The sequence below is a fragment of the Neophocaena asiaeorientalis genome, unplaced genomic scaffold, assembly GCF_003031525.2.
Source record: "Neophocaena asiaeorientalis asiaeorientalis breed wild unplaced genomic scaffold, Neophocaena_asiaeorientalis_V1.1 scaffold11, whole genome shotgun sequence".
NCBI lineage: Eukaryota > Metazoa > Chordata > Mammalia > Artiodactyla > Phocoenidae > Neophocaena > Neophocaena asiaeorientalis.
Genome location: NW_020173124.1, coordinates 151,110 through 178,271, shown reverse-complemented (window position 1 = coordinate 178,271; position 27,162 = coordinate 151,110). Strand labels below are relative to the sequence as shown.

Sequence of the window (27,162 nt, the reverse complement as noted above, 5' to 3'; positions counted from 1 at the left end):
GGTAAAGGTCTTAATAATTTGTTTAATGTTTTAAAATCTTAATCCATTGCTGAGTCATTCTCAAAGACGACATCATTATTTTATTCAGTTAGAGTTCTATGATACTTAAGTTATGAGACCTTGATTGTGAATAATTTTGTGTTTAATGTTTGATATCTGATTTTTCCATATTGGGAAAACTAATTAAACTTATGACCTTAAATTCATATTGCTTGTAAAAGTCACAAAATAGTTCCAATTCTTGAGTCTTTTATTTTGTTCTCATTTATACATAAGTTGTTCCTCACTGGATGTTGAAGCAGTATCCACCAGGATATGGCCATGTATATCTCAATCGTGGTGTATATAATTCCACTGGTGTATTTTAATTAATTACAAAATAGTCAAGAATCAGTGGGAATTAACATTATATTTCTGATAATTAAGGTTTTCATATTTCTCATGTAATTAGATTTAAGTCAAATAGAGGTAATTCAATGTTACCCCTATAATAATGTCCCTCTCTTTTATTTGCACTCTAAAATATTTTCCTGAATTGGAGATAAAGCAATGAAGTTGCAACTACCATGCTGGAAACTACAAATAACACATAGTCTGTCCTAACTTGTATTGCAGTCCATGTCCATTGGAGCATATTACAAACTCAAATGCTGCTCCCTGTATGTGTTTAGGAACTGATAATTTAATCTCTTGCTTCAGTAACATGGTAGTACCCTTGACTGAGTTCCTGAACACTAAGTTTAAGTTAGCAAGAGATGCCTACATCTCTAGGTAGCTTCTAGGGAATGTTTTGGTTCTTAGAGAAGAATGTGACTTTTGTACATTGTATCATGCTAAAGGTAGACTGTCATTAGAGCCATTGATTCTCGAATTCCTTTTGGAAAGTAGTATAGCTCAATCACAGCTGTAAATATCAGCTGTTGGCAGCATGGTCTAAACTATCCCTAATGTAATTGATTTTGGTTTTTATCTGCTTCTATACCTTTATAAGAAATGAGGGCTTATATGGGGAGAAGACCATAACCTTATAAATTCAAAAAGAGTTATCTATGGAATAATAAATGTAATTTCAAATTAAGAAAAATAGTGAACTCCCACTCAGGAATTAGAATTATATCAGTTTTGATCATATTTTTAAATCCTAGCTCCCGCTGAATATACCTGTGAAGATAATGTGAATCCATGTGGAGATGATGCATATTGTAATCAAATAAAAACATCTGTTTTCTGTCGCTGTAAGCCTGGATTTCAGAGAAACATGAAAAACAGACAGTGTGAAGGTATAGTACATTTCCTCAACAGCTTGCTCTTAAATCTTTAGGTTAGAAAAGACTCCCAAAGCTGCTAAATTGTGAGATGACAGGGGACTGATTTTCATCAGAATGGTGCATATCTATGGGATACCGTTTTACTTTTGAGAGTAAAAGTCCCTGGGGTCAAGAAACTGCACTGCTAAGCTAACCGTTGCTGAGGCTTACAAAGCCTTTCCTATAGCAGATTCAGACCTGCAGGAATTTCTATTGTATTGTTACAATTGTGTTTTGAAATGCAAATAACGAAATTGCTGGTTCAGAGACTATTGAAGAATTAGAGACCTTTGCGAAAGAATTTGTTTATGATCCCACACTTCTCTTGAGTTGTGGCATTTGCAATACTGCGATAGGTAATTCCCTTTTAGAGAATTGCGGGCTTTTGTCCTAACACCACGTCTTAAACAGTGCTTTATATTATCAAGAGTGTCTCCTAAAATTCAAAGACAGGATTTAAATAAATCTGTCAGCTTACTTGTGATCATTTAAAAACTGAGCATGTAAGGGAGCCAGAATCTCATAGTAAGTTATATGTAAATATAATTTACACCACGTCTTTAACTACAGAGCCATGAAATAAAGACCTATATGCACTTTCTGCCAGTTTCTCCATTAATACTGATATTATTGTGGTTAGAGCCAAACCTAAATTATCCAAGTCTGACTTATCCAGGGCAAATTCAACTCGTAAAATGCTTTCACCTAACAAGCTCTCTTCTTGATTGTCTCCTTGTGTTATTCTTGGGTAAATAAAAGAGATTTTTACTTTGTGTCAATCAAAATGGAATTATTGAAATTAATTATACTCATCCAAAGGGGAAATAATTGTAATCACATCATATATATGAACATCTTGAGTTATATACTTGTTTAGATTATTCCTGCCATTTTATTTCTTCATTAACGTGGAACACTGAAAACTGACAACTTAAGTTTCTCTATTTTAATAAAAAAGCGAATTATTTCTCGACTAGATTATTTCTTCTTTCGGGAAATACTTTTTTGATGGCTGAGAGCTGATACCATGTATTTTACTTATCCCTGGTATAGCATTTGTTAACAAGTAAATTCAGTTTTGTCTCTTTAGCCTACACTTCAATTAAACGCAGAATTGCACTCCTGAGAGTACGTAAGTTCACTTTGGGCAAAGTATCATAGTAGAGACAATAGAATCAAGAAGCCTGAGTTTAAGCCTTGGCACTGTCACTTACAAATGTTACTGGGAAAGTCCTCATCTCTACCACTGAGGCTTTGGAACACTGCTGAGTGCTAAACAAGAGAAAATTACTATTGCTGTGCTTATCCTTAAATTCCTCTAATTCAAGAGGAGGATTTATCTCACAAATTTATTATGTAATTAGGGCAACTATAAGTGATAAAGGGGACAGAGGAATTTATGCTGATTGAAAGCAGAAGTAGAGGAGGTAAAGAAAAAGAAAGTAGATAATTCACCAGAATCACCTGACCTCAATCCTGGCCCTGCTTAAAACTTTAAAATTTGAGGCATGTGCTAAGCCATAGAATATTGCCTAAGATTTATTTATTACTTATGATTTATATATATTTATTTTTATGTAGGCATTCAAGATTTTGTTGTTGTTTGTTCACTTGGCCCTTCTTGTTACATAGTCACTTTGTTTACATGAAGCCAGGAGTGTGTTAGAGGTGAATCCATATCTTCATTCTTTGCCAGGAATTGTGCAAAATGTTGACAATAAAAAAATGAATAAATACTAATTTATGATCCCAAGGGACTGACAGTCAAGTAGAGGATATGAATATGTGACCACATACATGAAATACCATATGAACTATATTTCATATGTGTGGCATAAGATAGAGATTCCAAGAGAGCAAAAAGTGGAGAATCTAGGAGATAGATAACCATTACTGTATATTGGTGAAGACCAGGGAATGCTTCACTTCAGGTCAATCTTGAGAGATGAGTAGAAATTTTCTATGTAAAAAGCAAGGGCATTACAGGACACAGGAATATCATATGATATGTGCAAAGGTATGGTGGCAGGTAATCAGAAAACTCAACCTTTATTTGAGTGAATGAAAATACTAGGGAAGTTTGAAATGGATATTTCAACGTGTTAAGTGGATTAACAAGCAATGCACAAACAATTGATGAGTCATTATAGTGAAACTTGTGAAAAAATTGTTATGGCCGGAAAATATTACATAGCAAGTCACAGACTTAACAGTTTGAAAAGAAAATGAAAGAAATAGGAATAATAAGTTGAAGGACACAAAATACATGTCTTTTTTGGAAAAGTGGAAAGAATGACAGTACTAATTGGGGTTATGATGGTGCTATTTTGAGCTCTTCTTTTCTAGACCTTAATGAATGTTTGGTGTTTGGCACGTGTTCCCACCAATGTGTAAATATGGAAGGATCCTATAAATGTGTGTGCGACCAGAATTTTCAAGAAAGAAATAACACCTGCATAGCAAAAGGTAAGGATATATAACCATTACTTTAAATGTTATTATAATTTGCTGTAAACATTTTATGGGAAAAAAAGTTTCATATTGCATTTTAGCAATGGCTTAATGCCTGAAAATATAAAATAAATCTCTTTTTAATTTATCATTCTTAATATAATCTGGGAAGGTTTATAAACATGGCTGTCAAATACCTGGCTACTATTAAAATCACTTTTGTGTTTGAAACAATTTATCAGGAGGTAAAATTTAAAAGCCAATGTGATAGAATATGAAGTATCTTTCTTTATGGCCTGCTCTCAGTGTACTTGAGGAAACATTATACCACTAGGATAAAAATAACGAGTCAAATTAAATGTTAGCATTATAAGGAGGATGGAATTTTGAGTAAGAACTTAAAGGTTTTAAAATAAAATTATGTCTTCAAATTCAGACCTCCTCTACTTATGAATATCATTTTTAAAAAATTAAATTACAGATATATATTTGGGGCTTCTTAGATATGGCTTTAATGCTTTTATGTTTTTACTAAATAATATTGTGATTTAAATATTGTTAGCTACAGGGCATGATTAACAATGTTAATAAGACAGTTATTACAAGAGGAAAGCAACATGATACAGTGAATCAAGCAAGAATGGGCTATGGAATTAGACAGACTTGTATTTGAATCCCAGCATTGCACCTGATTGTGTGGCCTTGGGGAAGTTAAACTCTCTGAGCCTCAGTTCCTCATCTGTAAAATGGGAGGCCTAATCCTTACTTTCCATGGTTGTTGTAAGAGGAGATAAATTGTCAAAGACTTAATACATCTCCTATCACATAGTAACCATTTACTAAGTGAGAGCTATTGAGCCTATAGAGCTGAACTACAACTCGTGTATTATTTTTTTTTTAATTTGCAGATATTATATATGCAATTCAGTCTTTCTTTACGGTTTCATTAATATTTCAATTACTATTTTCAGGATTCTCTTTAGGGTTTTACTTGTCTCAGTATGCAAATTACATCAGTATTGTATTGTAGGTGACAAAATTTCAGGCTACATGGTTCCAGTTAGCAAGATTCTAGAAAATATTGAGATTATGGCATGTTAATATAATAAACACTGATATTTTTATAAAATAAAAATAAAAGAACATTTGACATATATGAATATTGGAAGAAGACTCTTCATCTTGTAATTTTTATTTCTTAGTCTAAGGTAATGATCAGTCAGGTGCATAAATTAAATGCTCAGGAATGTCTAAGGCTTAGTGAGTATATAACATGGTATTTGAATATTCAGATCCAAAGCATTAAAACATAAGGTATTGTGACTTACCAGATAGAAATTCCTTTTCATAAAAAGGATATCTACTACAAATACCTAATTTCTAGCCATAAGGTAAGCTTTGACCTAAGAAAACCTCCATTAATAACTCTTAGAAATGTTTAGTTAAGTGTGTTTTAGAAATGTCATGAAGACTAAAAGATGGTATAAAGCCGGCTTATTTTTATTGAGCAAGAAACTATGTTAAGAATAACAATTCAAGTTAATTTAAAAGTACATTTGTTGCTTTTACATTAGTTGAATTTTATTTTATTTTTGTATTTTATTATAATAATCTCCAGGCTCTGAAGATCAAGTTCTCTACATTGCTAATGACACTGATATCCTGGGTTTTATATATCCATTCAACTACAGTGGCGATCATCAACAAATTTCTCATTTTGAACATAATTCAAGGATAACAGGGATGGATGTATATTATCAGAGAGATATGATTATTTGGAGTACTCAGTTTAATCCAGGCGGAATTTTCTACAAAAGGATACATGGCAGAGAAAAAAGGCAAGCAAACAGTGGCTTGATTGTAAGTAAATAAAATTGAATATTTGAAGGCTCACACCTTCCCCCACTTCCCTGTTTTTTTAATCTGTCAATCACAGTATCTGATTATAAGAGGTAATTAATATATTCAGTGATTCCTCCCAGTATTCTCCCTGTATAGAAATAGAACATTTCCCTACTCCTTTATTCTCATAGCTGGGTACAATTCATTTTAATTGCATGATATTATGTGTTTCTTTTAATATATTTTCTGTAGTTACATAAGAATGGTAATTAATAATACCTAAAATTTCTAGAACTTTCTGTATTTTATAGTATTTAATAATATATTATGAACATGAGGGTTTTTTTCATCATGAGATCATATTGGGAACCATCACTTTGTTTTTACATTAGAAAATAAACTCAAAAATATACAGGATAAATTGTTTCATTTTTAACAGTATGAGAAATATAGTTCTCTTCTAGGGCAAGAGATCAATTCGATAGTGTAATCATTTCTTCTGACTCCTAATAACTATATTTTAGGGAACATCCAAAATAGAGCAGTATTGTTTACTGGTGTATGACGGACACATTGATTATCATGGTTATTCCTTTTGAGAAAAATAAACTAGAACATTTGTTTAGACTTGTGGTTGTAGGTTATCCTTTTTTGTTTTAGGGCATGTCAATTTATTATGTATTTTATATTTTGAAGCAAATTGGCAGAGAAATAACAGATAAAGACTTATTTTGGGGGGGCCTGGCCCATTCCCATACAACCAAAGGGTCAAATACTATCACAGTAGGATTAACTTACTTTAATCCTACTAAATAATTAAAGCTTTGTATTTGAAACAAATCAGAGACACCTATCTGGAAGTCTTCACTACCTTTTTCAGAGGTATCTACCGTAAATATTTGAACTCTGTGAATATCATTTGATGGAAATCTAGAACACTATTTTTTATCAGTAGTAGGTGTCAATAAGCTGGTTTTAAAAGAAGCTATATTATTAGCTTTTAAATTCAGTTTAGATTAAATTAACTGTGAGTAAAAATCCATATATACCAGAGTTGTTTCTTTAACTCCTCCTCCCCCAAACCCAGTGTTATACAAAGCTTTAGTTCTATTAAGGGTAGTTCTAGGACAGAGCCAAGAACTTCAGTGGATCACTCTGCCCTCCTTCACTCACATATCATCTCCTTCCAATCAGACCAAAAGACTGACTCAGTCTTGACTAGCTTTAGCTTTCTTTATCTTTAAAACAGAAGTTTGCTTTGCAAAAACATTGTTCCTATGGTACAGTTTCATGTATTAATGAAGTGATAGAGTGTATATTGTGAAATTACACTGACTGGGTTTTAATCTTGTTCCTGTTGCTTACTAGCTTCTTAGCTTCTCTGTACTCTCCATTTCATGAGGTTTTAGTGAGGAATACACGTGCACGCACACACACACACACACACACACTATATTTATATTAGCATTAATAGCTCTTGGCACATAAATACTGTATAGATTAACAGAATGATATGATAATGATGGTGATGATGTTGATGATGACTGGCAAAATTTTCTTCCCTATAATGCATATTCTCACATTAAAAATTAATTGCAAATTACTCTTGCCTGAATTTGATAGTTGCTAAAAATATATCTTTATTTTTCATATAATTTTCAGTGAAAATGATTTGATAATTTTTTAGCTTTGTCCTTGGGGAGATGGATAAATACAATCAGTAGCCTCTAGCAAACTGTTTATTGTGGGCCATGAGCCAAACTTGTTTAATAGCTAAATATTTATTCTTATGTATAAATGGATCAATATATAAAAATGGATCAATATATACTTTATTTATATTTTTTACATATTTTAATTTTTAATTTTATTAATGTGGTATAGAGTCTTTCATCGTCAATGCAGAGTTATTGATTAGCCTTTTTCTAATAGGATTTGAAACATCATTAGTCTTTTAATGGTAGTAATAAGATGTATTGTGTAATCTAGACTTTCTATTTGTTTTTCTCTCTCTTCTTAGACCTACCAATGACTAACAGTATTCAATAGGAAAAAAAGTGGGTAACAGTAGGGTACATTTTCTAGAAGCCCATCATAGCTAACTAAATGTCATGATTATAAGGTTGGAACCTCTGAGCCATGAATTTTACCACCATGTTCTAAACCATTAAGCATTCTGTAGAAATTCCAACCAGTGCATTATATATATGTATAAAAATACCTAAGGCTACACTGATAAGGGCAATTATTTAACTTTGCTTCCTAAACTTTTTGTAATCCTGATATCTCAATATTATAAATATGGAATAAATCCATTCTCACCACTTTAAGTTAATGAGCAATGTGCATTCTAGAATGATTAAATGACTTATCTATGGCCATGCAGCTATAATGTGACACAATTTAGACTTTAACTTGAGATACTTGCTACATCTCTGAGTCTCAACATACTCATCTGAATGCTAACTACTTTATTGAAGTAGAAAATTTCTAAAGTCCCTTCCAGATAGTAAATATGTATGATTTCCCCAAAAATTGTGACATAGTTTATGTCTATTCACTTATTACCTGGACAATTTGTATTTATTTCTTTGAAATCCATCTTGTATATAAAGAATTGATTTTCTACCCTCATGAATTTCCCTGCAATGTATTATATTTGCTCCTTTAACAGTCACCAGATAGTCATCCATTAGTTTAATGAACATGCACTCTATTTCATCTTCTAAGTTTTGGCACAATTATTAAATGATACTGACCTGAGAATTCCCCACTCCTCAGAAAACAAAACTTAAGATTTTTCCCTACACTGAATATGGTGCACTGATTTCTATCTCTGAATCAATAGGTAAAAGAAAGAAAAATATACAAATCGAACTATGGATACTTTAGTTATAACCCTATTATCAATGAAGCAAATGGAAGGAGTTATCCATGTGATAGCAGGATATCTTGGAAGCATATTCACAGATACTGAAAACACTGGAATATTTTCATTTCAGCAAAGAGCAGAAAATATGTTATATCAGAAATCAGAATATTGCTCAGACAGCTAAATGTTAACTGAAGTCCATTCTAAAGGAAGATAGTTTTTAACATGATATTTTTTTAAAAATAAGGAAGGGAATTCTCTTCTGTAATCTGTGAAAATGGTTGGAATAGTAATTAGGATTGCAAATTTAAATTTCAAATGCAGACTAAGTTATTTATCGGTAGAATTACTTATGATTTTCTAACCCCCTGAGCTATACAAAATGGATAGATTTTTCCTTTAAGAAAACTAATTAATTTAAAACTTAAAAGACTGGCATAATTCAATTGATATGTAAAGCATAATGAGAATTTGAATTTTAGTAGTTACAACAGAATATGATAGTGCTATACAACAATTGTACATACTTTCTGGCCATTTATCATTTCTAGTATGAAATGCTAGATGCATGATGGCAAGCACTATAAAGTAGGTCAATGCTTAGAAAAATGAAAATGACTTTAAATATACAGATTAGATTTTTACAATTAAATAGCTGAATATTCCTGAGCAAAACAAATCATTCCTCTGATCTACCTGGTTTCGAGAAGTGAATATGAGATACCATTTTTGGCATATTCTCCATTATGCAAAAGAGAATGTTCAGTATAAATTTACTTATAATTTTATTCATTAATAATCATAACTTTTTCTCAAAAAATTTGATTAGACCATTTTTCCTGAAAAGCTTTAACAAAATATTCAACTGTTTTCTTTAATAGGTTTCAATTTTGAATTGGAGTCCTAGCTATAAACCTCATACCCAACATATGGGTCTGTGTGTACATCTCATACACACGTATACACACACACACACACACACACACACATAAACATAAATTTATAGGTATGTCTATGAACCCATACATAAGTGTGTGTGTGTGTGTGTGTGTGTGTATGTGTGTGTACACACATTTTAGCAAAAACTTCAAAGTCTTGTTTTAGGATGTTTGGGTAGTGGTAAAAATTGATAGTTTATTTTCAAAAATTTTTTTCTTCATTATTATAAATTTATGACAACCATTAAACTCTAAATTGAAACTGTCTATACTTCCTTAGCAAGAATACTTTTAAAACCATCTGAGTTTATTCAAGCCAGTCAACAGCTAAAATCATTTATTACAATTACTTTGGAAGAGATCTAAAACTATCAGATATTACACTATTACCATTTTGTGGCTTGACTGTTGTTGACTGCATAAGACAGTCACTCAGTAATACATACTGATTAGAGTTAATGGTTCTGAAACAGCTGTGATCAATATTCAAAATTTACTGAACATAAATCTTATAAGACCATATAAAACATATGATTATATAATTAATAATACTAAGTTTATTGATCAGATTGTATAGCATTTTAAGGTGAACCAGTCAAGTTTTATTCAATCATACCCATAGCTTTATTTAAAGAGTTCTGTTTGTTTGGTTTGGTGTTGGGTTCTTAGGATACAATAAAGATAATAGAATCTTGTCCTCATGAAGTTTATATTCTGTGGAATGAAGACAAAGTCAAGTAAACTAATAAATAAATAAATACAAAAAAATGTCCGGTTTTGAAAAGTGTATTGAGGGGAATAAAAACTGGGCTTAGAGAGAAAAACTTAAACGTTGTAGGTTTTGAGTAAGATGATCAATAAAGGCACATTTGAAGAAAGGAGATTTTGAGCTAAGACCTAAGAGATGAGAAGGAAGTAATGCCATCTTATTTATATCTAAGACAACTATTTCACTTTTTATGTGGAGAATGGATCTGGTGGGAGAAAAGACTGGAACAGAAGGAGACCACATAGGAGGACTATGCTCCCAATTAGAAATGGTGGTATGTTGCACTATTGTAGTCTCAGTGAAATGGGGGGTAGTGAGTAGAATTTTAAGGAAAAATGTTTGCAAATAAAATGAATGTGAAAAATGAGGACAGGAAGGACTGCAGACTGACACCTGAGTTTCCGGATTCTATAATTTGATGGATACTGAAAATGGTAAACTGTGGGTTCAGTTTTAGTCATGTTAAGTCAGATACCTGTAAGAGATCCAAGCGAGATGTCAGTTAGTCAGTGATGTATTCAAGGCTTTATCTTAAATCTCTGGACTGGAGATTTACATTAAAGAATAGAAAAATAGAGGAGACATCTAAAACCATGAAGCCAGGTTAGATTACCAGGGGAAGTAAAGAGGGGACTGGAACGAAGCTCTGAGGCTAGATTAAAATGATGACAAAGAGTGCCCAGCGCATTAGGAGAAAACTAGAATGTAGAGTCACAAAAACTAAGAGAAGAAAGTGTTTTGAAAAAGAATTTGGAGTTATATTTCTAGAGTACTGCCGAAAGATCAAGTAAAGGAAGATAAAGAAGTGTTCAATAAATTTGGAGACAGAGATTCATTAAAAGACCTAGACAAATGCTTGGAGTCATGGAGGAAGCAGACATCAGAGAGCACTTAGTGGTTCTACAATCAGTGGTTCTCCACTGGGGATGATCTTTCACCCCAGGGGACATTTGGTAATGTCTGAAGATATTTTTGATTGTCACAACTGGGGAGTGCTGCTGGTATCAAGTGAGTAGAGGCCAGGGGAAATGCTTAACACCCTACAATACATAAATTAGTTTCTCACAAGGAGTTATTCTTACCAAAATGTCAGTAGTGTCAGAGTTGAGAAAGCTTTCTCTTCATAGTAGCAGTATCAGTCTTTCCAGTTAAACTTTAAGTCGATGTTTTGTTTATTACTTGACTTGATGTAATAATAACCTGTAATACAAAATAGTTCTAAGATGAATCATCAGTATAGTTTTTCTTTTATTGTTCTCTCTTTTTTTCCTCACCTCTCAGTCTCTTTTGCTAGATCCTTTTCTCCTTCCCTCTTAACATTGGAATGCCCCAGGCTCAGACCTTGATCCTCTTCTTTCTGTCTTTCCTCACTTCCTTGTAGAGTTCATATTGTTTCATGGTTTAACATATAACCACATGCTAACAATTGCCTAATTGATATCAGGCTCTGTCCAACTGCTTGCTTTGGTTTTCCTTTTGGATGTTTAAAAAATAAAATCCCCAGTGGAGCATGCCTAAAAATAAACTATTCATATGATCCACAAAATCTGCTTCCCCAATCTCATTCAATGGCAACTCCATTTTCCAGGCACTCAGAGTAAAAATCTTAGAGTCATTTTTGGTCCCTCTGCTTTTCTCATAACTCCAAAATCAGGCAATACTACTGAGTCTACTTTCAAGGTATGACCAGGAGCTGAATACCTTACATCAGCTTGACTGCAAGGACCTAGTTTTGAACCACCATTGTCTTTCTTCTGAATTAGTGCAATACCCTCCTAATTGGTCTCTTTGCTATCATTATTACTCACAAAACAGTAGCCAGACTGCTCCATATAAAACATAAATCAGATTATATCACATCTCAAATCAGAAATATCCAGTGGTTTCCCACTGAAAAGACTGAAATTCTCATAATATCTTACAAGGGTTTAAAAGATCTGGTCTCCTGTTACTTCTCTGACTTTATCTTCTACTACTTTCCCCCTTACTCACTCTTCTCCAGAGAAGCTTTGCTGTTTCTGAAACCCATCAGTACCTACTAATGTAAGGCCATTCCTGAAATATTCTCTTGGCCTAAAATGTTCTTCAGCCAGATATCCTACATGACTCAATTCCTGAACTCCTTCAAGTCTTTGTTCAAATGTCATCTTCTGAATACATAACTTATTGATGATTGCAATCTACTGCCCCATTCCCATCCTGGGATCTTCAATGCCTTGCTCTTTTTCATTTCCATAATACTTATCTTTTTTCACTGCCATATATTTTATTCATTTATTATGTTTATTATCTATTGTCTACCTCACCTTGCTATAAATAAATTCCCGGATGGCAGGTTTTTTGTTTTTTTTTTCCACTATTGTAATCCTAGCATCTAGAACAGACCTTGTCATAAAGTAGGTCATATTTTTTAAACTAGAAACAATAAATTAATTGAAAATCTTGAAGAGACATGGCAATAGCTTGTCAGTCTTGAAAGTTATCCTTTACAAGTTATTCTTCTCATCCTTGGTATTCATCCAAGTTTAAATATTTTTATCTCCAGATATATCCCATTTTTTCCACTTTTGTCTCACAAAAGCCTAGATTAAACTTTCACATTCTCCCCTCTGGAGTCCATTGAATAAGCCTTCTCTGAATTTCCTGTATCCTCCCCTCTGGAGTCCATTGAGTAAGCCTCCTCTGAATTTCCTGTATCTCCTTGGTGCCCATCCCCAAGCCATTCTTCACACCATAGCCAAAATAATCTGAGAACATTAAACTCATCATCATATCTCCCTACTTAAAACATTCAAATGAATTTCCATTGAAAAATCATTGTTTTACAAGTCTCTCCATGATGTTTAGACTCATCTCCTACCACGCCCCTCCCATCTTCTTTCACACCCATGAATATTCACATATACACCCACATTTTTTTCTAGTCATAAATAGATCATGCTTCATTTACAAGAATGCAACTTCACAATTATAATATGCATTATTTTCTCTGCCTCCCTTAATTACCCTAATGAATCAAAGTTCCTTTATTAAGAAGACATCATTTTATTATTATTGTGATCATTGAGATTGGTCTTGGTCTGGTTTAGGTATTAGAGATCTCAGCCTACATAATGTGCTTTCAGGTCTTCCAAAAGGCCTAACTGAACTAACTGTTAATGTTTGAAAGCACAGACTCACAAAAAGACTGACTACCATCTGGAGAATGTCAATTGTATGCCCAGGAAGTAGCCTAAAAGGTGACCTCATTATTATTTCACATTCTGTTTAGACTTAGAAAATGGATTACTATGGTCATCATCAGAAAATCTACAAACAACAAATGCTGGAGAGGGTGTGGAGAAAAGGGAACCCTCTTGCACTGTTGGCGGGAATGTAAATTGATACAGCCACTATGGAGAACAGTATGGAGGTTCCTTAAAAAAGTAAAAATAGAACTACCATATGACCCAGCAATCCCACTACTGGGCATATACCCAGAGAAAACCATAATTCAAACAGACACATGCACCCTAGTGTTCATTGCAGCACTATTTACAATAGCCAGGTCATGGAAGCAACCTAAATGCCCATCGACAGATGAATGGATAAAGAAGATGTGGTACATATACACAATGGAATATTACTCAGCCATAAAAAGGAATGAAATTGGGTCATTTGTAGAGACTTGGGTGGATCTAGAGACTGTCACACAGAGTGAAGTAAGTCAGAATGAGAAAAACAAACATCGTATATTAATGCATATATGTGGAATCTAGAAAAATAGTACAGATGAACCAGTTTGCAAGGCAGAGGTAGAAACACAGACGTAGACAACAAACATATGGACTCCAATGGGGGGTGGTGGTGGTGGTATGAATTGGGAGATTTTGATTGAATATATACACTAATATGTATAAAATAGATAACTAATAAGAGCCTGCTGTATAAAAAATAAATAAAATTCAAAAACAAAGAAAATGGGTTGCTAGTGTATCTAGGGTATAATGAAACAGCAGGAAACTAATGTTAATGAAGCAGGAAAGAAAATGATATATAAAATTCAGTATTATGTATATATACACTTACATATTCATAAATTGAATGAACTTGATGGAGAGACATTGAACTATAAGGGTCCAACTTATGTGTACATATTCATATATATATACATACACATTTACATATCTGCTACATAAGTATTCCAGTTTATCTACAAGATGCTTACCTAATGACTCTGGAGACACACTCTCAACATTTGTTTCTCTGACTTTTCTTTTTTCATGTGTTTATTGCTGTTTTAACCCCCTTTCTTATAGATACATGATTTATTCATTAAAGTCGAATTCTTTTGTCTCTTTAAGGCATGGGTTGCAAACCAGCTATATAGGTAAGTTAAATGAGTGAAACAGGTTGGACAGAACATTAGGGATCCAGGTGAGAGAGGCAAACTGAAGATGTATCTCATTAAAACAGAAGCAGCTGATTGACTCTGCTACTCTGGAATGTTGGCCTGCTTTTGATATACTACCTTATTTATCCTTAATTTTTAAGAAAAAAAAGTTTAATTTGTTAAAGTGATATCTTCTTAATTTTAAAGTTAGAATCTACTTAATAGGTTTTTTTTTTTAACTTTAACTTAAATTTAGTCCTCAGTGTACCATTTTGCAATCTCTGCTTTCAGATAGTTCTGCCTTACATCTCAGCTGTTGTGCTTGTTTAAACTGTAAACATCAGAAGGCACCTTGCTTTCTTAATTCCAGGTCTTTCACATAGGCAGATGATGTCAAAATTGCCCTCATAAGTATCAACAAATTTTTCACTTACTGACTAATGCATGAAAATTCATATTTAGCATTAGATGCATTCTTAAGTTTTGTAAAGAATGGATAATGTTTTAAACTGTTATATAATTTTGTGTTTAGAAGCTAAAGACTTTAACAGATCATCTAATCCAAATCCTTTGTTTTTATGCACCACATAATTTATAGAGAAACTAGGACTGGCTCTTAAACCAAGTTTTAAATGTTGTGTGCTTTCCAGTCTTCCATGATATCTTTTGTTTAGCTGGTAGTGTGAATGAAGGTTTTGAGAGTGGGTTTTGCTTTTTATGGAGGGTGGGTGGTAAATCATAACAAATAAGTTTAAAGAACACTGAGCATGTTAAAAAACGATAAAATCACATACAATATTGACCCTGTAACCCAAAGACAAATCTGGGTCTTTTCAGTATGTTGTCTATTGAATGTGGACTCCCCCCACCACACAAGCACAAGTTCTTTACAGTGTCTTCACATCTTTGTTTTACTAGCATTGCAACAGGAGATAATTAACTTCAGCAAAATCAACTGAATTTTCTTTTCTTAGATATACACAAAGATGAAAAATCACGAACAAATGAAATATGTGACCACTTCAATCTATCCTTCTGTTAACTATATTTTCTTAAATTATATTGCTAACTATAGGAATTTTGTTTTACAAAAGATAGCATTTCCATGGCTTGAATGTTTTCATTCTCCTTTCATAGATTTTCCTCTTTCCTTGATTGAAAACAAATGCCTTCAGTATTTATATATAAAGACATATATATATAAAGACATATCTTTAGTTTACTGAAGCTGGAATTGTGCCAGATACATTACAATCCATAGCTGTAAAGGACTGGTAGTTTAAAGCAGTAACCTCTGATTTTGTTACAATCAAGCTGCCATTTTTTCTGTAAGATTTTAAGCATTTCATTCATTCGACTAATATATCTCTATGAAGAAGAATGCCTCAGGACTCAAAACTTTGGCTTTGTATTTAGAGAGCTTATTAGGAAAGAAATCATCTCTCTGGAGGAAGCAGTCAAAATTTGTCTTCTACTTTGTGCAAAAATATGAGCAATGCCTTTTGTTGTCTGGGTAACCACACGACTCTGCAGTCTCTTAAACATGACATATCTCATTAGTGTCTCCAGTTCTTTGGCCTGTCTGTCTAGAGTGCTAGCCAAAGGGGCAAATGAGAGTTTCATGTTTTCTTCTTATTTCCAACCTAATGTGTTTGGTTGTTTTGTTTTCAGTCTCTTTAGAGACAAATGGCTTAACTATCTGTTTCTGTTTTTCATGTCAGTCTCCACTCATGCCAAGAACCTCAGTTTACTTTTTCTGTGTTTTCCCACTTATTGTATGTACCTGATTGATTTTGAACTTCTCCATAAGACCCAACAGGAATTTGCCTGCCACTCTCCAACCAACACTCATTCAATATGAGAATCCCTTTTAGATGGCTAATGCTATTCACAATCCTGGTCAAGTAGTGAGCAATAGAAAGGGATTATTTATTTCCTATAGAACTCACTATAGAGGTGATTTCCTAATTTTGCCACAGTTTCCTTAATAATAAGACCATCCTATTGCTGTCTCTTGTTGTTGTTCTTCTTCTTCTGTTCAATTCTTCTCTTTTCAATGTTGAGAATAATTGAGCATTCAGTATGTTATGAGTCACTGAGGATGAACACCTAGTAACATCTTCACCCTGCTGCCATTATTCTCTGAGAATCATCTTGTCACTGATGATTCATGACTTTAGGTTGAATTTATTGGGCATGACCATCCTTTATCCCATATTCTAACTACTTTAGTTGATACCAGAATGACATTAGGGATTCCTTGATCAAGGAACCAGAGAATAACTGTATAGATTTAAATGACTCTATAACTCTTCAGCATCTCTTATGCTCAGCATTGAAAAGTAACATTTTTCCCTTTCCTTAAGCCATATTCTTCACTCTAGGAATGTGACCTAAGTTTGATATATCCTTCTGGAATTCACCATTAATAGAATTTTCACCAGCCAGCTTACCTGAAAAAGTATCACAAAAGCAAACTTCTGAATGTTCTGTGATCATTAGGAATCTGAGGTTTTAATTGTCAGCAGTCCAGGTGTAGAAATATAGAATGGAAAGATAATCAGCCCAGTTTTGAGCATGAGCGAAATAAAATAAAAATCTTAAATTCAAAAAAGTGAAGCTTTGCATAAAACATGTCCCATTTTAGCAACAATACCGATAGGATAGAAAATTATGTATGTATATTAACATCTGATAAAGCCAAAATAGGTATTTTTCTATGTTCATGCTAGACAACTGATATCATATTTCTGCATGCTAAAAGATTGCTCTAGTGGTGTTAAAAAATGATAATATGCTCCAGCAGGCTTTACACAGTTTATAATGGTTATATTTTCCCATTGTCTTTCATCTGTATAAATTTATGACTTACACTGACAAGCCCCATACCACGTGATATATTTGCTTTTTTTTCATTGCTAAAATCATTTTTTTCTACATCTTTATTGAAGTATAATTGCTTTACAATGGTTTGTTAGTTTCTGCTTTATAACAAAGTGAATCAGTTATACATACACATATGTTCCCATATCTCTTCTCTCTTGCGTCTCCCTCCCTCCCACCCTCCCTATCCCACCCTTCTAGGTGGTCACAAAGCACCGAGCTGATCTCCCTGTGCTATGCGGCTGCTTCTCACGATCTATCTATTTTACATTTGGGAGTGTATATATGTCCATGCCACTCTCTCACTTTGTCACAGCTTACCCTTCCCCCTCCCCATATCCTCAAGTCCATTCTCAGATGCAGGGTATATCAAGTTGATTGTGGAGCTTTAATCCGCTGCTTCTGAGGCTGCTGGGAGAGATTTCCCTTTCTCTTCTTTGTTCTCACAGCTCCCAGGGGCTCAGCTTTGGATTTGGCCCCGCCTCTGCGTGTAGTCGCTGGAGGGCGTCTGTTCTTCACTCAGACAGGACGGGGTTAAAGGAGCCGCTGATTCGAGGGCTCTGGCTCACTCAGGCCGAGGGAGGGGTACGGAGTGCGGGGCGAGCCTGCAGCGGCCCAGGCCTGCATGATTTTGCACCAGCCTGAGGTGCGTTCTCCCGCGGAAGTTGTCCCTGGATCCCGGAACCCTGGCAGTGGCAGGTTGCACAGGCTCCCCAGAAGGGGTGTGTGGATAGTGACCTGTGCTCGCACAGAGATTTCTTGGTGGCGGCAGCAGCAGCCTTAGTGTCTCATGCCCATCTCTGGGGTCCGTGCTTTTAGCCGCGGCTCGCGCCTGTCTCTGGAGCTCCTTTAAGCAGCGCTCTCTCTCCTCGCATACCAGGAAACAAAGAGGGAAGAAAAAGTCTCTTGCCTCTTCGGCAGGTCCAGACTTTTCCCGGACTCCCTCCCGGCTAGCCGTGGTGCTAACCCCTTCAGGCTGTGTTCACGCAGCCAACCCCAGTCCTCTCCCTGCGCTCCGACCTCTCCCTGAAGCCCGAGCCTCAGCTCCTAGCCCCGCCCGCCCCGGCGTGTGAGCAGACAAACCTCTCAGGCTGGTGTTTGCCGGTCAGCACCGATCCTCTGTGCGGGAGTCTCCCCACTTTGCCCTCTGCACCCCAGTGGCTGTGCTCTCCTCCGTGGCTCCGAAGCTTCCCCCTCCGCCACCCTCAGTCTCCGCCCGCGAAGGGGCTTCCTAGTGTGTGGAAACCTTTCCTCCTTCACGGCTCCCTCCCTCTGTTGCAGGTCCAGTCCCTATCCTTTTGTCTGTGTTTATTCTTTTTTCTTTTGCCCTACCCAGGTACGTGGGGACTTTCTTGCCTTTTGGGAGGTCTGAGGTCTTCTGCCAGCGTTCAGTAGGCATTCTGTAGGAGTTATTCCATGTGTAGATGTATTTCTTGTGTATCTGTGAGGAGGAAGGTGATCTCCGCGTCTTACTAACTTCCGCCATCTTCCCCTTGTCCGATATATTTACTTTTAAGTGCTGCCAAATCAGAAAAAAAAAAATTACAATTAATTTACATAATATTAGAACACTTGAAAATGATTTCGTGTTTTGGCTAGGACAAATCTTTATAGTCTACCCATTTATGGATATTATTTATATGGCATGTTTAGACCATGTTGTATTGTAGAGTGCTTTTATTTAACTTCAGTTAGCTATGAGATATCACTGGGTAGATGGAGAGTATTTATTAGAGTTGAGAAGTAGATTACTGTAAAATTTCATAATTTTTGTTTTTAAACCAATAAGTGAAAAGGTTGATAATAAAGGTCATTAGAAATTTCTGTGAGTTCTGTGTTTAGTTCATCCATATTTTTCCTTCTTTGAGATCTCAGTAATCACACCGCAGACAGTGACTTGTAATTCCTGTTTCTTGGCATCTCACGTTCTTTTTGAGAAGTTCGGTTTGTTTTCTTTTAATCCAAGCCCACTCTTTAATAAAATGTGTTCACTGGTAAATCACAGAAGAAACAGTCATGTGTTAAAAACCCATATTTCCACTGGTTACCAGGTCCTAACAATGCTCTTACACATTGACTACATGTCTAGTTATAATGACCTTCAAATAATTGTTTCTATTCTTGATATAATACCCCTGAGAATTTCTTCTCACTTTTGTTTATGCACAATAAACCTGACCACGTCAAATTAATTACTACACTAGTTCCTGCTCAAAGTGATCAAGTTAGTTGAAGGGCACAGCATACGTTATTTTCCTTGCTGTCTATTCCCAATGAACCCTCTTACCTTTGTCTCACAATATTTCAGTAATATACTATTGCACAGAAAAATCCAAGCTAGCAGATTTAATATAAATGACAGAGATTGTAACTTTCCTCAAAAGACATTTAAATATAGTATCTCTCTAAATGTGTCTACTTGTATTAACTTTCTGTTCCAATTTTAAATCAAATTATATATGGTAAGGATGTAGAGCAACTGGAACTTTCTTAAATTCCTGAAAAGAGTGAATATTGGTACAGACTCTTTGAAAAAAAAATTCTAGCCCTATCTATTTAAGCAATCATAAGTATATCTTAAGACTCAACCGTTATATTTCTTATTAAATACTCAACAGAAATGAGAGTTTGTGTCCACCAAGAGACACGTAAAGGAATATTCATAATTTTGTTTGTAATGGCCTAAAACTGTAAACAAGCAAAATATATATTACCAGTAAAATGGTAAACAAATTGATATATATTCATGAATAATATTTCATATTCTAAAATATTATCCAGAAATAAAAAGCAATTAATAACTGACATGCACACCAATATGGGTATATTTCACAAACATGATGTTGAGTCGAAGAAGTCAGGAATAGAAGAGTATGATTCTGTTTATGTGGATTTGTTTAAGCTAATCTGTGATTTAGATGTTAGGATTATGCTTATTCTAAGAGAAATACTATCTGGGAGAGGTCACAAGTGAACCTTCTACAATTCTGGAAGTATTCTAGTAGGGTGGTGGTTAAACAGGGGCAGTGATAGGTAAAACTCCAGTGAGTTGTATACTTAGGACTTGTGAAATTATACATCTATAAAAACTAAAAATAAAATAAAGTATGTTGGGGATTTAAAAAAATCTATGTAACAATTAACACCTGACCATGTTAAGAAGATTCTCAAACAATCTCAATGTATAGATATAGAAAACTCCACCAATTTGCTTTTGAAAATACTGTGGTTTGTTGTTTTGTTTTCTTTTAGTGTCCTGAATTTAAAAGGCCCAGGGACGTTGCAGTTGACTGGGTTGCCGGAAATATTTATTGGACTGACCATTCTAGAATGCACTGGTTCAGTTACTACACTACTCACTGGACCAGTCTGAGATACTCTATCAACGTAGGACAGCTGAATGGCCCCAACTGCACCAGACTCTTAACAAATATGGCTGGAGAACCCTATGCTATTGCTGTAAATCCTAAAAGAGGGTAGGTTAATGAACTGGTTATTTATATTTCTTGATATGAGTATCCATTTTTACAGATTGTCCCACCCATGCTCTGTAGTGTTGCTTCTGGAAGAGTGTTTGACGTATAATAGATTCACAAGACTTCTGAAAATCCCTCTACTCCTTCTGTACAAAAGCATGTCCTTTTCACACCAAATGGTGGTGCAAAATATATTCTTTTTCACATCAGTTTCATTAATCTGAATGCACACATAACATATACATTTAGTGTATGTTATGTGTGCATTCAGATTAATGAAACTGATGTGAAAAACATAACCACTGTAGTTAATCTAAAATCAAATTTTTGAGACATTAAAAATAATATTAAACAAGTTAAGTGTAGAATATTAGTGATGGGCTATTTCTGGTAATAAAAAATGGAGGCATATGTATAAACAAATTTAAACAATTTAATACAAATATTCCCTTTACTCGGCTTGAGTTTTTCCTTTTTTACTCTCTTATTTTTCATTTATAAGCAATGACCAAAAAGGAAATAGGGAAATGTTAAATAAAACTCCTAATCACCCATAAAGTGGATCATTAGATCCTGAGTAAGAAGAGGCAACTGCTGTTTACTTACTAGAATTATGTTATGTGGTGTCTTCTAAGTGAGAAAATTATTTATGTCTGAGAAAATAGTTACTATATCAAAAATAAAAGCATATTGATGCATCATCTATAGTAAAATGAATATTCTGTCATGATAAGAAGATAATTTCAAGTGTTAGAAATATTTTTCTTCTAAAATTTTAAGGAAATTTTCAAAATTGAACTTTGCCTGTCAAGTGAGCCTATTAAACAGTGGCTCTCAAATTTTAGGGAATAGGTACGACTTTTACATTGTTGACTCCTGGGGCCCCCTCTTGGAGGTACTCACTCTGTAGGTTTAGAGTTGGGCCCAGAAATCTGCTTTTTCAGGCAATTTTCAGGGACTCTAAGGTGATTCTGATGCACAGGGTCTGAAGAGACCCTGTTTTTGGTTGTAACAGCACATTCACCAGGCTAAGCACATTCACCAGGCTAACCAACTTGACCTATCTCTTCAGGATGATGTACTGGACGATTGTTGGGGACCACTCCCACATAGAAGAAGCGGCCATGGACGGTACTCTGAGAAGAATTTTAGTACAAAAGAATTTACAGAGACCCACAGGTATGATATGTGTCCCACACAGTCTAAAATGTGAAGTAGTGTGCTAAGTATAATAGTATTGCCTTTCTTTCTAGTTTTGTTGGCAATATAATCATTTTTACAAGCAGATAAAATAATTTATAGTATGACTTTATAAAAGTCATTAACATTTCATGTTGTACTTTCCCAACTTGAAAGTCAGATTCTTACCATACTGCTGGTGATATTATGGGGATATTATTTGACAATTACCTAAGTTATAAGGCTATTAGTAGGATTTCACCTGCATGAAATTTTGACAGTTTATAGCATTGTGTTAGGGTATTTTTACAGCTATGTGTTAATGATATTGGGATAGATGGTAATATTCCTAGAGGATGAGAGACTAAATGGATAGACAGGTGGGAACATATAAACAATTTTTGTGAAAGACACTCACAGCTCTTTTCAATCTGGCTTTAATCTCCCTTCCAGCCATTTCATCTAAACTACCAGTCTATACTCTCTGTATTTCCAGGACTGTTCAGGAGCTCAGGTCTTTTTTCTGCATTCCTGTTCTTTCTCCTATGCCATTTTCCGCCCAGATCCCTCATCTAGAATGCCCTTCCAACTTTTGTGTACCTAGAGAAATCTTACCAGTCTTGTAAGGTCTAAGTTTAGTACTTCCTCAATAAAATATTTTCATACTGCAGAAAGCTCAGAGATTTTTGTGCCATCCCCCACCCCCTCCCACTACATCCCCATCAAAAAGGACACAATACATTTTCTATAGCATATGTTATTTTGCAGTTAGGCTTAGCATATGTTATGCTTTCTATAGCATATGTTATTTAACAATATAAAGTTGAAACTTTATAGTTGGTACTTATATTTTTATTACTTTTAATGTACCTTATGCCTTTTCCTCCAAGTAGATTGTTTTTACTCTTATAGGAAGGAGCAATCATTGGGATTTAGTTTATTTATGTAGGTGTGTCTCAATTCAGTGATTTAACAAATACTAATTGAACACTCACCTGGTGACAGAAATTGTTCCAGATGCTGAAGAAATAAGTTCCTGCCCTTGTGAAGAGAGTTCCAATTCTCAGGAAACTTACCTTCCTGTATAGGATAGAATATGTAGGATACATCATGTCAGATAATTATAAAAGCTATATAGAAAACAAAATATAAGAGATGGGCAGTTATGGGAAGGTACTATTTTAGTTATGATTATCAAAGTAGTCATTTCTAGAAAGGTGATATTTGAGAAGATGACTGAATAAAGAGAGATAGCAAACTATGTGATTATGTGAAGAAAGAGCTTTCCAAGTAGACAGAATGGCAAGTTATGAGTTAGGAATGAACTTAGCATGTGTAAGAAACAGCAATAATGTTAGGACAGTTGGCGCTCCGTATCCATGGTAGGTTGAATTTACTGAACCCACAGATACCGAGGGCTGACTATAATATGCCATTTTAAATAAAGGACTTGAGCGTTTGCAGGTTTTGGTATTCATGGGGGATCCTATAACCAATCCCCTGCAGACACCAAGGGATGGCTGTATGTCTAGAAGCATATGATCAACTCGGCAGAATAGTAGATGTGAGAGTGACAAGGTGACCAAAGTCAGATCATCCAGGACCTGGAACACACTGATAAGGACTGGATTCTATTCTAGCTTTAAGGGAAGCAAGCCACTGGGGATTTTGAGGAAAGTGGCATGATCTGCTCAAACACTATTTTATTTTTTTAAAAACTTTGTACTTCTTTTTCTTAACTTTTTTATTTTTAACTAATTTTAGACTTTTATTCAGTAGAAAGGTTGGACAATTGATTTAAAAGAAGCTTCTCTGATGTTAACATCTTACATAGCCATAGTATACATAACATTATTTTCATTTCAAAAAATGACTCAGGAAGCAATGTATATAATTGCCTGTCTGAGGGTTCTTATGAGGGAATCTGAGACAGGTATTCTTGGGAAATTTATTTATGAAGGGAGTGTTATTTCCTTGCTATCATGTGTTGTAGTTGTGGACATGACCAGCTCAAGTCAATCAGATGGAGATATCTCACAGAAAATTGGAGATTTTAGTTCTGGAGCTCAAAGCAGAACTAGAAACTTAGTTCAGAGAACTGGCAATAGAAAACTGATGATTTAAAGTTGCTGGAGTTAAGATAGACAAGGGAGGAGAAAACAGAGGCTTCTTAGGGTAGAAATGTGTGAGATGCTTATATTCCGAAGAGTCAGGATCAAAAATAAAGACTACAGAGGTGTTTGAGCAATAGGAGCAAAGCAACAGAATTCAGTGCCATAATAGCTGACAGAAAAGTTTCAAAAGGAAGATGGTATACCCTATTGGGCATAGCATAGTGTATTAGACAGAAGAAATATGGAGTCGTAGAAAGAGTATAAGCCTTCCATTATATAGGCTTGAGTTAAAATTGTGCAACCTGCATGAACTTTTCAGCACCAATGTTCTTATTTGTAAAATGCATATGATAATATTTACCTTACAGAGAATTTATAACAGTTCATTTATATCACAAGTTAAAACTAATGTAAATTGATTGGTATAATTTCTTGAATACCTAAGAGACTAAGAATAATTATAGAAATAATATGCCACATACTAGAGCCTTGCATTTGTACCTTGTCCACCATAACTCCATAACACGAATTTTATTTTTTTTGATGACATCTGGCCTGTGAATGTATTTCCTTTTTTCTTTTGAACTTTATTTTATTTTATTTTTATACAGCAGGTTCTTATTAGTTATCTATTCTTTACATATTAGTATATATATGTCAAACACAATCTCCCAATTCATCCCACCAATACCACTGCCCCCCCTACTTTCCCCCCTTGGTGTCCATACATTTGTTCTCTACCTCTGTGTCTCTATTTCTGCCTACAGACTGGTTCATCTGTATCATTATTCTAGATTCCACATATATACGTTAATATACAATCTTTGTTTCTTGTGCCAGTACCATACTGTCTTGATTACTGTAGCTTTGTAGTATAGTCTGAAGTCAGGGAGCCTGATTCCTCCAATTCCACTTTTTCCCCTCAAGATTGCTTTGGCTATTTGGGGTCTTTTGTGTCTCCATACAAATTGTGAAATATTTTGTTCTAGTTCTGTAAAAAATGCCATTGGTAATTTGATAGGGATTGCATTGAATCTGTAGCTTGCTTTGGGTAGTATAGTCATTTTCACAACATTGGTTCTTCCAATCCAAGAGCATGGTATATCTCTCCATCTGTTTGTGTTACCTTTGATTTCTTTCATCAGGGTCATAGTTTTCTGAGTACAGATCTTTTACCTCCTTAGGTAGGTTTATTCCTAGGTGTTTTATTCTTTTTGTTGCAATGGTGAATGGGATTGTTTCCTTAATTTCTCTTTCTGAACTTTCGTTGTTAGTGTATAGGAATGCAAGAGATTTCTGTGCATTAATTTTGTATCCTGCAACTTTACCAAATTCATTGATTAGCTCTAGTAATTTTCTGCTGATATCTTTAGGATTCTCTACAAATAGTATCATGTCATCTGCAAACAGTGACAGTTTTACTTCTCTCTTCCAATTTGTATTCTTTTATATCTTTTTCTTCTGTGATTGCCATGGCTAGGACTTCCGAAGCTATGTTGAATAATAGTGGTGAAACTGGACATCATGTCTTGTTCCTGATCTTAGGAGGAATGTTTTCAGTTTTTCACCAATGAGAATGATGTTTGCTGTGGGTTTGTCATATATGGCCTTTCTTATGTTGAGGTAGGTTCCCTCTATGCTCACCTTCTGGAGAGTTTTTTATCATAAATGGGTGTTTAGTTTTGTCAGAAGCTTTTTCTGCGTCTATTAAGATGATCATATGTTTTTTATTCTTCCCTTTGTTAATATGGTGTATTGCATTAATTGATTTTCATATATTGAAGAATCCCAGCATTCCTGGGATAAATCCCGCTTGATGAAGATGTATGACACTTTTAATGTGTTGTTGGATTCTGTTTGCTAGTATTTTGTGGATTTTTGCATCTATATTCATTTTTCTATATTAGTCTGTAATTTTCTTTTTTTGCAGTGTCTTTGATTTTGGTATCAGGGTGTTGGTGGCTTCATAGAATAAGTTTGGGAGTGTTCCTTCCTCTGCAATTTTTTGGAAGAGTTTGAAAGGATGGGTGTTAGCTCTTCTGTAAATGTTTGATAGACATCACCTGTGAAGCCATCTGGTCCTGGACTTTTGTTTGTTGGAAGATTTTTAATCAAAGTTTCAATTTCACTACTTGGGATTGGTCTGTTCACATTTTTTATTTCTTCCTGGTTCAGTCTTGGAAGGTTATACCTTTCTAAGAATTTGTCCATTTCTCCAGGTTGTCCATTTTACTGGCGTAGAGTTGCTTGTAGTAGTCTCTTAGGATGCTTTGTATTTCTGCGGTGTCTGTTGTAACTGCTCCTTTTTCATTTCTAATTTTATTGATTTGAATCCTCTCTGTCTTTTTCTTGATGAGTCTGGCTAAAGGTTTATCGATTTTATCTTCTCAAAGAACCAGATTTTAGTTTTATTGATCTTTGCTATTGTTTTCTTTGTTTCTATTTCATTTATTTCTGCTCTGATCTTTATGATTTCTTTCCTTCTACTAACTTTGAGTTTTGCTTGTTCTTCTTTCTCTAGTTCCTTTAGGTGTAAGGTTAGGTTGTTTATTTGAGATTTTTCCTGTTTCTTGAGGTAGGATTTCATTGCTATAAACTTCCCTCTTAAAAATGCTTTTGTTGCACCACATAGGTTTTGGATTGTCATGTTTTCATTGTCATTTGTCTCTATGTATTTTTTGATTTCCTCACTGATTTCTTCAGTGATCTCTTGGTAATTTAGTAACATATGGTTTAGCCTCCATGTGTTTGTGTTTTTTACATTTTTTTCCCCTTCAACTGATTTCTAATCTCATAATGTTGTGGTCAGAAAAGATTCTTGCTATGACTTCAATTTTCTTAAATTTACTGAGGCTTGATTTGTGAGCTAAGATGTGATCTATCCTGGAGAATGTTCTGTGTGCACTTGAGAAGAAAGTGTAATCTGCTGTTTTCAGATGGAATGTCCTATAAATATCAA

The 27,162-nt window shown here is 34.6% G+C and overlaps 1 protein-coding gene across 1 annotated transcript in view; it reads left to right on the top strand.

Annotated features, from left to right (window-relative positions):
* The window catches only part of LRP1B (LDL receptor related protein 1B), a 1,787,379-nt gene that overhangs the window by 1,659,112 nt on the left and 101,105 nt on the right, over positions 1-27,162 (top strand). Inside the window, exons 75-79 of the mRNA XM_024744102.1 lie at positions 1,146-1,280; positions 3,654-3,773; positions 5,377-5,618; positions 20,687-20,910; positions 21,983-22,089. Of these exons, the coding sequence (XP_024599870.1) occupies positions 1,146-1,280; positions 3,654-3,773; positions 5,377-5,618; positions 20,687-20,910; positions 21,983-22,089 (828 nt within the window). The remainder of the gene's footprint in view (positions 1-1,145; positions 1,281-3,653; positions 3,774-5,376; positions 5,619-20,686; positions 20,911-21,982; positions 22,090-27,162) is intronic.